At 37.9% G+C, this 15,981-nt stretch overlaps 2 protein-coding genes across 11 annotated transcripts in view; both read right to left on the minus strand.

Annotated features, from left to right (window-relative positions):
- txnrd2.2 (thioredoxin reductase 2, tandem duplicate 2) overlaps nt 1-10,384 on the minus strand; it is a 29,475-nt gene extending 19,091 nt beyond the window's left edge. The window contains exons 1-8 of the mRNA XM_044364794.1: nt 10,281-10,384; nt 7,535-7,600; nt 7,379-7,435; nt 7,111-7,255; nt 6,173-6,247; nt 4,551-4,629; nt 3,969-4,031; nt 3,608-3,678 (exon numbers count right to left, since the gene is read on the minus strand). Of these exons, the coding sequence (XP_044220729.1) occupies nt 3,608-3,678; nt 3,969-4,031; nt 4,551-4,629; nt 6,173-6,247; nt 7,111-7,255; nt 7,379-7,435; nt 7,535-7,600; nt 10,281-10,356 (632 nt within the window). The 5' untranslated portion in view covers nt 10,357-10,384. The remainder of the gene's footprint in view (nt 1-3,607; nt 3,679-3,968; nt 4,032-4,550; nt 4,630-6,172; nt 6,248-7,110; nt 7,256-7,378; nt 7,436-7,534; nt 7,601-10,280) is intronic.
- Nucleotides 10,385-12,428: 2,044 nt separating this feature from the next.
- arvcfb (ARVCF delta catenin family member b) overlaps nt 12,429-15,981 on the minus strand; it is a 238,791-nt gene continuing 235,238 nt past the window's right edge. For all 10 annotated transcript variants that reach the window (XM_044364799.1, XM_044364826.1, XM_044364815.1 and 7 more), the window contains one exon: nt 12,429-15,514. Coding sequence is in view for 1 of the 10 variants with exons in the window: in XM_044364800.1 (XP_044220735.1) it covers nt 15,509-15,514 (6 nt within the window). In the remaining 9 variants the exon portion in view is untranslated. The remainder of the gene's footprint in view (nt 15,515-15,981) is intronic.

Here is a 15,981-nt window from a genome sequence, read left to right on the forward strand (position 1 = left end):
CTGGAGTCTGTACAGCTGCAACACATTTTTCTACCAGCAAAACAGTTTATTCAGCTTCAATGCAAGTACACTGAATGTAGATACAGTTACATAACATATATCACAATCCTGCACATACCAGCTACACAAATAAGCTTGTATCTTCTTAATGAGTAGAACCTTTGTAACATGCATTCTGTTCACCAGCCTGGGGACAAACCTAGCATATACCGAAGATAAATCAGAAGCATCCAAATTAAAACAGGTCATGTCCATATGAGCATTTACTATACTGTAAGTACCATTATATCCAGCTTATAATGTACCACACATACTGAAATTACCTTACAGTAATATAATTGCATTCACTGTTTAGGTAAGATCAGGAGAATCTAATCTCTGACAGTCTTGCTTTGACGATTTGATTTTATAGTGTAGTCAGTTCAGCATATCTTCAGCATATCATATCTTAGCTGCACAAAAATATAGAGACATCAATCCATTTTCTGCTCTCCGCTTTGATTTTCATCTATGTTTGACATAAAGTGCCATGCTGAATTAAGGAACATAACAGAGGCTTAAAACACTCAAAACTATAAATGTGGGAGTTACTGAAGAATAATAGTAAGGCTGGCTGGTCCATACGTGTGGTTATTGTGTGATACAACTCATTTTTTATGCCAGCTGGACTCTAATCTGAGGTAACAAATTGGACAAGGAGCCACAAAACAAACAGACACATTATAAAACTCTTGAGACTTGGCCCCTGACAGTGGAGTGGTAGCGTGTGGTTGGGAGCTCTGGCCAAGACTTCACCGTCTGTGGCTGCTTGCTAACCTTGAGCAGTTCTTCAGAAGCTTCAACACAAATTAAAAAACACACTGGATTCGGATACTCTTGTGTGTCTGTCGACAATGTGGGTAGGTTTTGTTGCAAAAAGCTTGATGTGAGTCCAACTTTGATATTTTTTATTCAATGTTTCTTACATTTCCTGATAGCGTTTCCGTTTGACCAGTCTCATGGGCTACAGATTAAAGTCACCGTTTTGGTTTTTAGTCTTGCCAAAGCTACACGGGCTGCATGACAATGTAACAAAGAGGATGGCTTGAACCACGAGCCATTTGACCATTAAATCACACAACAACTGATTCATTTATTTTGTCTAGTAATGTTTGGTTTAAAAAATGCAAAAGTTCTAACTGTAGATCTGAAAAACAGACTCCAAGACGCCTGTCAATAAGCACAATTTTACATTTTAATGCCAAAATATTTTTCCTGTTCCATTCTTGTCAGAGCAAGATAGAGACACACAATTACTAATAATGAAAAACAACAGAACTGAAATCTGATCAAAATGTTTAATTTTTCAAGAGGGGCTTTTCATGGGCAAGCAGTATTATTCATTAATATTGATCACCGATACAATAAATAAATAAATAAAAACTGTATTTAAACAAACTGCAACATTTCCAAATACTTATCTGATGTAGATGACATTTAACTGGCCTGGCATTTATCAAACCGATATACAGTATGTGGAAATGTAGCAGTGTATGTTGTTGAACTATATACTTTGACAGGAGCACATTAACATTTGAAGTGTTATATTTCCTACATTTTTAGTAGAGTAAATGTGCTGTAATGTAGAATGAAAACACTTTCCTATAAAATAGGTATATTCTGTGTTTTAACAAGAAGTGATTGTTTAATTACACAAACTTCATGTGTCGCGCTTTGTTGAGGCATGTGTGTGGCAGGGCTGCCTAGTAGCTTACAATACTACAGTACTGAGTGTTTTGTTGTGAGCATGTTGGCTAGTGTGAGACATTTAGTGACTCTGTTAATGGTATTATTTAGGCACAGGAATGAATTTATGTAAGAGAGACCCTGTGAATACTTTGTTTCTCAACAATTGCAGGTATGTGAGTTTATGCATGACCATATATTCTTTTTCTGAAAGAATATCTTAATTTGTTTTCTGAAAATTTTCTTTATCCTTTTGGGATGTTAGTGAGCATATAGGCACTCTTCCCTCTTTTTGTGCAGGACTTTTTCCTGGGAAGACTCAGAGAGCATTGATGCAAGAGAGACCCTAACAATGCTTTTGTTTCTCTAAAATTGCGAGCAAGTTATGCTGCTGAAAGATAATTATGGGTTGTGTAGTCCATTACAAAACGCAACGCAGAGTTAGACCCACTACACAATCCTACATATTGCTCCAACTCACTGGCACGTGCTCAGTGCTGTCTCCTGCTAACATGATGATGGCAGGCAGCTCCGGGCTTCGGCCCCGGGGCCAACTTTGTTACTCAGGCGTGTATGTGCTCCAAGGCCCATTAGACACCCATCACTCGCCTGGACCCCCTCCCACTCTATCCCTGCCTGCAGAAACAGCCTCTCGGACCTCACCTGCACAGCTGACAGCTCTGCAGCACAACAACATTACCAGCTCCGACTAGTGTGTGTGGTTTAGTGCCCTTATAGAGGAAGCCAAAGCTAACGCTATTTCACAGCTAGCCACTTTCTGCCTCCAGGGAGTTACAGGACTCCCACTCTGGCATCAAAGCACTTCCTGAGCTCAAGTGGTCTCTCTGAGTGGTTAATTCTGCTTCATATACAAAGGTGTTTTGTTGAATGGGTGAATGCTACGGTGGTAATTGTTTAAGGATGGTTACAGTGCACTCACCTTGATCATCGCTGTCCACAAAAAAAAGACTTACTCACTATGAATGATTTTGTATTGCCACCAAGTGGTCGAAAAGCTGAATAGCAGACTACTGTACACATTTTTTGATAGAAAAATTATTAAGGAACTGATGATCTTAAACAAAACAGACAATGGAACAAGATGCTCTAAAGCCACTGTTAAAAAATACACCAGCACTAATTATCAGCCAAAACGATCAAAATCTGCATTTAAAAAAAGAATGTAAATAAAGACAATTAAAAACCCTGTGCCCGATGCAGGCGAAGACAACCTAGATTCATAAATAGCTTGAATATCGGAATAATTATTTCCGCTTATCTGTCACCATGAAGCAAACAACCACTGCAACCCAGGTATACCGCAACCACTAGTCACCGTCTACGGGTTGTGCCAAGAGGAAACGTCAGGGAAAGACCAATTAACTAGGTGATGACAGGAGCTAAATGGCTGGATTAAAGGGCTTGTTCAGTAAAGGTCAGGATGCACGCTGCTAATCTGAATCATGAGGCGAGGACAGGCTGACAGGAAGAGAGAAAAACAAACTGCATGTCACTGATGAATGATTACAGTGCGTGACAGCGGGACGTGTCGTGTCAGCGAGTGAGGTGGCATGGTGGGAAGAGCAAGGCATTAATACTGCACAGGTTAGAGGTTCTGTTTCCCTTGTATCTCATTGTGTAGAGAGTGACGACAACTATCCTACCTGTGTTAAAATGTATGCATATTCAAGGGTGATATCATTATGTTAGGGGTGAAGCAGTAGCCAAATTGTTGCGTCAAGGTTCACTGTCATGTCAGTAAAAAAAAAAACAAAAAAAACCCCACTGGTGGCAGGATGGAAAAACAAAAACTGATTGCGTCAATTTAATATAAGGTGTGTGTATATGTGTGTGTGTGTGGGTAGGTGGAGAGTGCGCTCACGTTTTTCCAGGTGACTTTTTTAGCCAGAATATGTCGTCACTGGTGATGCCGTGTTCCATCGCTCCCGGGATCTGGAATAAGAGTTAAAGCTTTGAACAGAACTAATAAGCTATAAATCGACTATGGACAGATCTATCAATAATGTTCAACAAAACAAACAAGGAAAGAGGGTGTGTTAAGGTTGGTATGTGTACTACAACCAGTATAAAGCATGCAAACAGTATTATAATAAATCTCCACTTCAGTGGTTTTAGATTCTCTGTCGCTGTAGGTTGTCATTTTCTCATTTGTCTACAAACACACACTGGCAGACAAAGACAAAAATATCCTGGGGGTGAATGATGAAAACAGTGATACTTACATTTGTGGGGTACTTCGGCCGTCCACCCGTAGCAATCACAATATTCTTGGCAGTCAGGATCGTCTGTATGAGAGGGAGGAAAATTTTGAAGTAACAGGCGTTGTTCATATCCTTCAAAAAACAAGGAAATGTCAAATGAAAGCAAGTGGTCTCCACAGTATTCTGCATTAAGGTGATGATGGAAACACTTTAAAACCATTGAAACAAGTAACACTGCTATCAGTAGGAATGGGGGCATGCATAAGACTTTGCACTTTAATGACTTTGATTTAATAAGAAGCAGAAAGAAACATGAAACTCATCTAAATGCAGATATTTAAATTTATTAAAAGGAAAAGAATAGTAAAAATAGAAAGTGCAAGCAAAATCAAAACTGTAAAAATATAAAAAATTGTAAAATATGTATAAAAACATCCTCTGTATGCAAACAAAGGATGCAAAAAGATTTCACTTGCAAAAAATGCAAGTAAAAATCAGCTACATAAAACAATGTAAAACATGTTTTAAGAAGGCATTCATAACATTTTTAAACTGATTTGCAATTATCAATTTGACTTCCTGGATGTATAAATAATTGCCCACCTCTTTCCCTGCTTTGGTTAGTCCTTTGACGGTGTGTTCATCCACCAGGCTTCCTTTGATGTTCAGATATTTCACCTTCCTGCAAAGCAGAAGATAAACAGCCGGTTGCTGCTGGCGAAGCATTACCCCACTGTCATTCCCTCTCCCTCTGATTATTAGCTACTAATTCCTACTGTTCACATCACTGCACACTACATCTTTTAATCAGAAAAAAAATATATTGAAAAAAATTATGAAAGAAGAAGTTACCAATAAAACCATTACAGGGCTGAACAACAGAAGAGGTTCTGTAAGTTACTATATTCTCTTTTGCCACAAAGAGGACGGGGGATGTACAGTAGATTCAATGCTACATATCTCTTTATGGATCAGTGTCATACATACTGAGTATATGCTTTGACAGCAGTTTCTATGGACACTTTAATTGTATAATTAAGAAATCAAGCTGACCAAAGCCTCGGTTCCCATTCAAGAAGTAAACTACTGACATTTTGCAGCCGCCTTTCAAGTCTACAGAGGGTGAGGCTGAGTGAACTGAGCCAACAGAGATTGCATTTTTATCATAAAAATGTGTATTAGCTATTTTATTTATAACTCATTCCTTCTTGTTTTCAATTAATGAACTCAAATTTGAAATGACAACTAAACCAAAAGGGAGCCACAGTGTGTAAAATATATATACAGCATTAGAGAGTGAGTTATTGCCATATACATAACACTGGACTGGAAAATGGAAGTTAAATTCAGTAATAATCATTTTTTATATTAACATACAGTATTTCATTCAATTTAAACTGTACATTTTAATTTTTGTTTTTAATTAATTTAAGAATATCTTCTTAGTATAAGCTCAGTATGAGAAAGACATTTTAATTTAAGCAATATACAGACAGTCTTTGTTGACATACTGTATCTGTACTCACAACTGCCATTTTTAAATATTCACCTGCTCAGTACCACTCACACCAAGTTTATTGCTTAATTATTACTGATTAAAAGTAGGACATTCATTTAACATCCGTTCTCATTTATTAGTATGTTTGTAATTAATAGGCTGAAAGCTCACTTGGTTTATTGTTCATTAAAATCAAATTAAATCGTATCAGGATCATTACTAATATGCTGAAGCAAAAGGATCTCATTCAATTCATATTATTGCAGGTGAAGCTCGGGTACATTCACATTGAGGTTAACACCTGTTTGCCCTCCAGCCAGCTACTCAATCAACATGTGGTCGCTGACTATCAATCCTTCAGCTGTGTGTACCAACGGAAAGGTACAGCCTTCAGCAACTCATGCCATAAAAATGAGCAAAAAGTTAAAAAAAAACAGACATCAGAGTAAATAATGTAAGATTATTTTACAGAAATTTCAGCTTTTGCCATAAGTCGAACATACACAGCACTAGAGATTGACTTAAGAAGCCAGATTGATATTTTTACTCCTGGTAGGTGGTAAGAGCCAGTGAAAAAAACAGTATCATGGGACATTATAAATCCCTACAGTAACTTCTTAATGTCAGATGAACCAACCCTCAAATTAAATGGGAGGAGTAACTCCCTAATTCCTACTTATTTTACTGTCTTTAAATTGATTATCAAATGAAAGATGATGTCACTTACTTGTCCTGGAGCTGAACTCGGTGACCCCAGTTGAGAGATCGGACGTGGTTTTGAACAGCCTCTGCCATGGTGGCCCTGGAAAACACACAAGAGGTAATACTATGAACCACGGCTGTAAATAATGACTATTTTCATTATCGATTTATCTGTTGATTATTTTCTCTATTCACTGATTAATCGTTTGGTCTATAAAACATCTGAAAACAGTGAAAAATTACCATCACAATTTCCTATAGCCCAATGTAACATCTTGAAATGCTTTGTTTTGCCTGACCAACAGTCAAAACCCTGCAAATTTTCCATTTACTATAACGGAAAACTCAAAAATGCAGCAGATTCTTATGTTTGAGTGCATTCAAAAACCTGGAACCAAACATTTGGCATTTTCAGCTTAAACATTTCTTAAACATTTATCATAACTGTTGTTGATTAATTTTCTGTCAATAGACTAATTGTAGCAGCTCTAGTATAAACAGACCAGACCACTGCAATTCTGAACTGACATGACACAGCAGAAAAGATGTTTACTGTGGGTTTGTTGGCTCACATGCATAGTTGAATGAGGGGAACCAAAAAAACAACGAAGCCCAAACAATAGCTGTTAGGCCATCAAATAAAAAAAGATGGTGAGCTGTCTCATATTCCCTTATGGACTGTGTAGAAAAGATCATCTAAAGGTTATGAATGAAATGAGCAAGGTGAACAGAGTGAACAATTAAAGCACTATGTGTACCTTTGGGAGAAATGAATCATATCATTCCCATTCAGAATTAATGTTCTAACCTCAAGTAATGTCTTTTGTTCTATTGCAGTTATGTCACTAGATGGTGCTGTTGAGCCACTCATTTTCAATGTTGACAGCGTCTCAGCATGAGTATCACTTCTCCTTTAAGTTGATGAGCCACTGTCGTACAATATTGGACTTGGTTTAGACCTACCAGTCATGGCAGATTGGCCCTGAGATCTGCCAGCCATACTTCTTAGCATCTTTGACTGCAGCGCCAAGTAGAGCAGCCTGATGCATGAGCTTCTTAGGAATGCAGCCAACATTAACACACGTGCCACCAATACCCCACTTGGTGCCTGTTTGGAAAAGAATTTCTCACATACTTTACGATGGTGTCTTTGAATCTCAATTCCATGTTATGTTGAGTGGAAATTTGTTTTTGTAATTTTGTAACTGACAACACAGAAAATGTATCTTACCTTTAACAGATGGCTCCACATAATCTAAAACAGCAACTTTCTGTCCCAACTGTGCAGCTGTAAACCACAAATATATATCATCAGGTTATTATTAGATAGAAATCACTGTGCAAAGCATAGAGGAACATTAAGCACAGGCATTTGAAAAGATCTCACCTTCTTTGGAACAGGCAAGCCCTCCTGACCCACCGCCAATAACCACCAGGTCATAGTCATACTTCCCTGCCACATATAAAGTTGTTAAGATAGAGTTAGATAGCTTAAAATGTCATAAGGAAACCACACTTAAAGGGAAAATTCACAGTGAATACGATGATTTTTTAAAACTATTAAAACAATTATTTTTTTAAATTGGTGCCCTATGACTAGAGCAAACTGAGAAAAAGGCTGTAGATTGCCCACACTGCTCTTAAGGGAGAAACCTACAACAACCAGAATGCACTGCACACATCCCTTCCAATCAGACTGACTGACTCTACTGACATTGTGTTTATGGCCAGCAGAGCAGCCGTTAAGCAAGCCGTGTTATATCTCTTTACTGAGTCTTATTTTCATTTACAAAATGTTTTTCCTCATTGAGTCTGGATATATTGTACCGGTGTGCAAACTTACTGAGCTGCACGGGTGCACACAAGCCAGAGCTGATGATGGACAGTAAAAACATCTCTGAGTCTGCCGTCTCCATTTGAGCTTGTTTTGGGAAACAATCATGGATGCAACCAAAAACTTTCTTTTACCTATACTTGACGACAAGGAGCTGGACCCTGGATTGTGCTCAAGCTGGATGCAGGCGCAAAAGTTAACTTCCAGGTAACTTAAACATGCAATGTTTAGAATTTAGTGGCATCTTGTGGAACAGACTTGGCAGAAATGGAATATAATATTTATAAGTGTGTTTTAATTAGTGTATAATCACCTGAAAATAAGAATTGTTGTGTTTTCTTTACCTTAGAATGAGCCCTTTATATCTACATAGGGAGCAGGTCCTCTTTCACGGAGCCCACCATGTTGCACCACCATGTTTCTACAGTAGCCCAGAATGGACAAACCAATGATGGGTATTCAGTTTGTACCAATCTGCAACCTCAAAGCCAGATGCCACTAAATCCTACACACTGCACCTTTAACACAGTCATTGTTCACTGTTCTGTATTCAGAGTTAAAGTCCGATATAATATTCTGTCAGAAAACTAAGTCAGGAGTTTTCAGTCTGTGTCCATTCTCTCTCACGACCCTCATCGGTCACTAGTCGATGCTGCAAAGCTACCCCCGCTGCAGCGCCTATCTTTCAGCTGCAGCTGTAACGTAGTTCCAGGGGTCCCTTCCTCTTCCACACTGTTATCTGATTCCACAGCGCAATATTCGGCCTTGTAACATGAAACTAGTGTTCTTCCAAATATGCTGATATTTAAAGTATTTAGTAGTACGATGTTTTAGTGTCTACTTCTCCCTATTGCTGGTGTTATATGGTAGACGTAGTGTTTCGGGAGATCCACATTTGACAGTCCTTAAAGGCACCACTACAGAAAATGACGAAACATAGTTGTAGTCTGAGGAAGATCTCCTCAGTCCAGCGGACTTTTGCTGGCAAATGAGCAGGGAGCTCTGGGTGCAGGCAACATGGAGGGAAGTTAAACTTTGTTCATTTGCATATACTACCCACATTGTAATGATACAATAATGGTCGAAAATTGGCTAATTTCCCTTTAAAGGATACGTTCACAATTTCTCAAGTGTATCTTAAAACAACAGTCAGGTGTCCATAAGAACAGTGAGAGAGGTTTTCCTCGCTGTAATCATTCCTCCTGTTCATACTGGCTGTTAAAAGATCCCCTTCAAATGCACTTTCAATGTCATTGATAGGAGCCAAAAATCTGCAGTGTGTCCACACAGTCATTTTGTGATGAAAATGCATTTAAAAGTTGATGTGATGCTTACATGAGGCTTCAGCAGTCTGAGTTAGTCATATCAAGTGGATATCTGCTACATTTACAGTCTTTTTAGCATCGAATCGCCTCTTTGTGTTTCCCTGTTGAGCTGCGGTGGAAGTATAGTAACAAAAAGAGGGACTTTGACACTAAAAAGGCTGTGACATTGAAAGATATCTATTTGATTTGACTCATTTGGACGACTGAAGCTTCATATTAGCTTCAGATAAACTTTTAAATCCATTTTTGCACAGTTGGAGGACTGTGGATTTTGTCCCCCATCACTTACATTGTAAGTGCATTATGAAGGAATATGCTAATGGTCAGTATGAACAGAAGGAATGATTGTGGCGAGAAAAAAACTATTTTAATGTTCATGTTCATTTGGACACCTGCCTGTTGTTTCAAGAGAGACTTAAAAAAAACTGTGAACCTGTCCTTTAACATCATTCAAACGCTTGGCTCATTCATTTGGATTTACTTTTGTGATGTGACGCAGTAACTTTCTCCACTCCCTCTCAATATACACCACAAGTCACTATATTTACACTAGCGTTTATTTAATCTTCACGTATCGGTTTTTGATGTTATTCCCGTCATTTTGCTCCTCTGACACAGACGACAGTTTATATAGGCTAGTTTAAACTAATTATAAATGTAGACATGGTTAGGCTACTTGTTTGTCATTTGAAATGGACCTCAGCATCCACAGTGCGTGGGGCACCATCGAGTAGTGCATCACTTAAGCAAAGAGCTTTAAAACAGCACATTTTTAAAATGAGTTTGGCTTAAATTAGCTTTCAATTCATTGCCTTGTACCTCAAATATAACTGTTTGACGACAGAAAATCCCCAAATTGTGGTAACGTTACGTCTGTTTCTCCAGGTGTGTAACTAGCTGTGCGCTGACAACACCTCCAACTGTTCACACAGGTCCGCTCCATGTTTCTATACAAGAACACAACGTCACGTTACCTGTCAGGTTTCTTGTCAAAACATGCAAACAATTAGTCCTTTTCCACCGGTGTCTGCCTCTGCAGAGGGCAGCCATGTTGTTATTATGAAAGGACCCCGGCTGGGTGTGGGGTGTGTTCAGAATTGCCTGAGAGAAATTAAAAAAAAATAATAAAAAAAAAATCAAACTGTCACTGGACTCACTGCTTAGACGGTGGTTAAACTTTGATAACAATAGCTGTATATTCTGTGATTAAGAAACAGAAACTACGGATTAGTCATTTTTCTTCTGTCTTTAAAGTAATACTTAGTGTGATATGTATGATTTCTCATATGGAATCACAATGGGGGATAAGAAAACTGAATTTCTGTTGAATACTTTATTTATTTTGGGTAATTTTATCCATAAATGTAAATAGAGAGAGAGAGAGAGAGAGAGAGAGAGAGAGAGAGAGAGAGAGAGAGAGAGAGAGAGAGAGAGAGAGATTTAACATTCACTGAGGTATATGAAAAAGAAAACAGCGAAAAAAAAACAGAAAAACCTATTGAACATTATTGATGCCTTAGAATTATTAGAAGAGACCTCTCAGCAATTTTATTCTATTTTATTTTCTTGTCTTTTGTTAGGTTATAATTCAGCTTACATTGTGTGCTCCATTTTCTAAGGAGCCAACTACTGGTGATGTATCACTTGCCATATATTGTTGTACAATTTCTACCTCCATAAAAAAAAAAAAAGATTCACAATTAAACTTATTCTATAGGCTATTCAATAAAATGTGTCTATAAATAATATATTGTTCATATTAAATCTAAAATAAATATAATTGGATACTCCTGAGATTAAATGCAAATTATGTACAGGTAACCTAATGCCTGTAGAACATACAGGCATTTCAATGGTCATGTGAAAAAAACACAAAAAACATGACCATGTATTTGTGTAAATGTGTAAAAAGATATTAGCTAATGTGGTTTTTGACATTTTTACTTGTCACACATAGTTGGAACTAATGACATTAATGACTGAATGTCTGTGTCACTTCAGGGCCATGGTGGCTCATTGTGAGACTTTTAAGGGGACATATTAATGGAATGGAGCCTTACTAGTAAAATGTATCAGTATTCCTTGAAAGTAACTAAATAATTTCGTGCAAAGAAAACAATGTAGCATTTCACTAAAAGTTTCACTCAATAGAAAAATGAGAACATCTATCATTTACTGTAGATTGTGGTAATTAAGTTTTGCTGTACAATACAAACATTTATAAATGTCAAAACAGGAAAGGCACAGGTGTAATTATTAATATTAATTAATATTGGTTACTAGTTCTAGAGCCCTGGTTACTGTCCATCCTGTCACTTAATGAAGCTGAGTCATTGTTAGGTTTTATCAGTTCCACCTGTGCTTCTTCTGCTATGATACATATAAATGTCTGTTTAAAAGGTGTAGCCTCGGCCTACATGGTACATTAACAGGGCTCACGCCATATTGTATTTATTTATATTCTCACTCACAATGTTCAAAAGATCTTATAACTCAAGTCTAGATTTGTTTTAAAAGAACATTTCCAACCACCTAAACAATCATAAACTTCCATAACATCAGGAAAGCTTAATGAAGAAGCTTTTGAAGACACTTTCCCATTTGTACTGTGTGACACTCATTCTTATATCACTGTCTCACATTTAATTTTAGAATCATCATGTCATAGTCATGTAGCTATACATTTTCCAGTGGTAAAAGTCTGTGATATTGTGTGTGGTAGATCCTATACTTCCTTCTCTCATGACTAAAAATAGTAGACTCAAAAGGCTGAGCTTATAAAACCTGACACCTGTGCAGGTTTTTGCTGCAGGAGCTTGATTGACACCCACAATGGCTCGAGTGTGGCTAACACAAGACATCCACATTCAACACATTTCATTTTCTTTGGTAGAAAGTAGTTCCATTTTGAACTGTCCACTGTGAGGTTTGTGATTTTTTTCTGAAGCTAAGAGCTCCATAAATAAAACCAAACTTTGAAATTTAGGTGAAATTTAACTGCCCCTTTAAAATTTTGTAATGAGCATTGTAGCCTCTAAGGGACGTTATCATGTCTTTAGACTTTGAGTCATGCTGGACATTTATAACATAATATGAAATAAGACACAGAGTCAAGCAACAGCTTCTTTCCAGGCATGGTTTATTGAAAACACACCAAATTTATACTCTACAAACCAGTATTTTTCCGTTATGTTTAACAAGCGTAATATTTGCCTCTGGGTATTAGTAAAATTAACATAATACATTCTGTCACTGTGGCATCGCTTCTGCTCGCTACGAAAGCATTAACAACTTTACTCCTCTAGGAAATCAAAACCCATTTTCGAATGACTATCTTTTTTAAAAGTTTATAATACAATGTAATACAAGGCAGAAACCCACCAACAGTCTTAACTACTTGGGGTTGGGGGAAGTTGGGGGGTGGTGGTGGTGGTGGGGGGTTGGAGAGGAAGGGTGTAGGTGAATGAATGAGTGAGTTGAGTGGATGTAAAAAGGGAGGGAGGTTGACACAGGAGGAGAGGGGAGGAGGTGAACAGACGGGATGGAGAGATGACAGTTGAAGGGGAGGAATAAAGTTATATAAAACACACTTATCTTTATCTACCATGGAAAAGGTTAAGGCACATGATAGGTACAAACACATCTGCTACTGAGTAGTACAGTTACTTAATTTTGACTGTCTTGAATCAGTTATATCTACAGGTAGGTTCGTTCGATTGGATGTGTGTCCGTGTCCTGCATTTATTTTACAGCACAGTTACTTGGCTCTTTATTTTGTAAATGTACAATGTGCCGTACATCCACAAAACCAAAAAACCCATTTTTTTGAATGCATGTAAATACAACTCCAGATCCTTTGGTTGTGGTACTGCGGAGCGCAGTCAGGAATAGACAGTCATGTGGTTATTTGTTGCGAGGGTTCAGTATAGTCCAATGAAAGCACACACTTCTGAGGATACACAAAAGGGATGCTGGGTATTATTATAACTTTTTAACCTCTGGAATTAAAATTTATACAGTAAGTTGTTTTTTTTTTGTAGTTTATTGATTTTTACCACAACGTACATCTTTGTAAACACTGTGTAAAATATGCAAGCTTTATAAAGTCACGTCACAAAGAAAAGTCAGACTTCAATGCAGGCACATGCCGTTCACCTAGATGACGCATGAGTGACACCAATTTGGATTGGATTTCCATCTCTTAATTGAGCTGATTCACGAGACCGACTGAGACTGTACACATTACCACTGAAATTCATGTGCGGTCTCACCAAGCAAGAGAAAAATGGCAATATGATTCTGCATCTCTCTGCTTTTCTACATCTCTTCTGCTCGCCCTAAAACGTTGTAAAAATATATACTATATGATCATACTTGATGTTTTGTTTTTGTACAGTGTGATGCAACTCTTTGATTCTTCCTGGAACCACATCACATCTACATGTCCACCTGCACTCTCTTCCTGCACGTGAATGAATTAGTTAATATCCAAATGACACCACAAAAAACTGGCACTTGGAAAGAATATAATATGAACATTTGTACACTTTTTCTTCATGCTCATGACAGGATATTTCTCTTTAAGATGCACCGGTGAAGGAGGGTTCGGGGTTGTCCGTAGCTTAGTCTGAATGCAGCGGGAAGATAAATGAAGGGACTTTTGTTAACACCGTCATCTCTTGTCTATCCCCTTACCTCTGTCTCGTCCCCTGACCCCTCCAGAGTCTCTATTTCCAAGATGCAGGGGCTGTGGGACAACATGTATCCATCGCCTTTAGAAAGAACACTGCAGATAAACTTTTTTTTCTGTAACTTTTTTTTTGACAATACAAAATATAAATAGGTGATCGTCGGCGTAACTCGACAATATTTGACATACATTTAAGTTACGTGGTTATTTCTTGCTTACAAACATGGTGAGCCTTTATCAAATGAGATGTGCTTTCCAAACAATGTGATATTAATATACAACTAAGAAGTTGGTAATTTTTTGTTTGTTTTTTTTTCTCCTTCATTTTTTTTCCATTTTTTTCCTTTTGACCCTAATATACACTTATATAAAACCCAACAAAAATAAAAAATGCTTTTAGATCTATCCTTTCATCAAGAGAACAATCCTCTGCCTCTCTTTTTCTCAAAAACACAAATCATTTATAAACAAAATGCCTTGTATCCTCTTTAATACACATCATTGACAAAGAGCAACCAACCAGGAACCGCGTCGCTACGCAACCTGAGTGGTTACACATGTAACCACAGCTCTGTGAGCGGGGTCAACATGCCCCTTGGCTCATACAGCAGCATGTTGACCATGATGAAACAGCGATACAGTGTGAACACAAACTGTTACTCCATCAGATGTACACACCATGTCACTTTCCTTTCTCCAGACCACAACTTGCAGACTCCTCGCTTTATAAAATGGACATCAATCACCTGTTAACCACTTTTGATTTCAAAGCATCTCAGTGCAGTTTTTTTTTTTTTTTTTGTTTAAACACAGTGAACCAAATGGATTGTAAGTTCATGAGAGCATACTGCTGGGAGTGTGTGTTTATCCACTATGCTACAGCTCTTCTCTTCTTTTCTCTTCTCAGGCTCGGTTTCTCCACTTTTACTTTCCTTTTCTCGTGTCCATCGCACCAAACTGAAAACCAACATTCAGTGACCTTCAAACACACCAGTCCAAACCTGTTCACATCAAAAATACCAAAGCTTGACAACAAACTGAAAGTCAAATTCAACCAAAAGCCCACAGAATTTGAGTCTTCCAGATGTGAAAACTGAAAAAGTCAATTTGTCATTTCTTCTGGCACAGGTTTCCTTCCAACACACGTTCCTTTTCCATTCACTTCCTCCTCCCTTCGCACGTCCATTTCTTCACCAGCACCGGCCTCTGTCCGTTTCTTGTCACTGGTAGAGCTCAACAAGAGTCAACACTGTAAAATTCACATGGTTGTCCAGTGGGAATGTAGATATGAGAAAGTAGTGGGAGTAGTCACTTTTTATATTTTTTTGTTTTTTTGGTTTTTTTTCTGAAAAGCATGAGAGTGCTGGCTGCTGCTGGGTAGTCGCTGCTGTGAGTATTTTTTTTAAATCCTCTTTTCTGTACAAAGTCCAACTCCAAAGATGAGCTCCATGTGAAATGGCAGTGGTGATATGAGAGATCCTCCTCTAGCTGGGATGTTGCACTGTTGTTATATTAAGCCTGCAGCGTGCGGAAAACAGAAAAACAATATCAGACAAACCATGTACTGAGTCTGAAAAAACAATAAATGAAGAGTTTCAGTAAATGCTAAATCATCACAAACAGTGACTTAATGGAAGTTCAACATTTTGGGAAATGTGCTTTATTGCTTTCTTGCTGAGAGAAGATCAATACCACTCTCATTGCTGTACGCTAAATATAAAACTTGCTAGAGCCCACACGCGATTAGCTTAGCTTAGCTTAGCTTGGCATAAAATCTGGAAGAAGGAGAAAACAGCAAGCCTGGCTCTCTTCAACTCACTGGCCTCACCGACAAAAGGTACAAGAATAACTTTCCGTAAAAAACACAACTTCTAGTTTATACATTTAGTAAGAAATGAACAAACGAGATATAACGTGTCAATTAGTGCGCTTTAGAGGTGCTGGTAGCCATTTTCTATGGTACACTCGAGCTAGGCTAGTTGTTT

The sequence above is a fragment of the Thunnus albacares genome, chromosome 2 (genome assembly GCF_914725855.1).
Source record: "Thunnus albacares chromosome 2, fThuAlb1.1, whole genome shotgun sequence".
NCBI classification, from domain to species: domain Eukaryota; kingdom Metazoa; phylum Chordata; class Actinopteri; order Scombriformes; family Scombridae; genus Thunnus; species Thunnus albacares.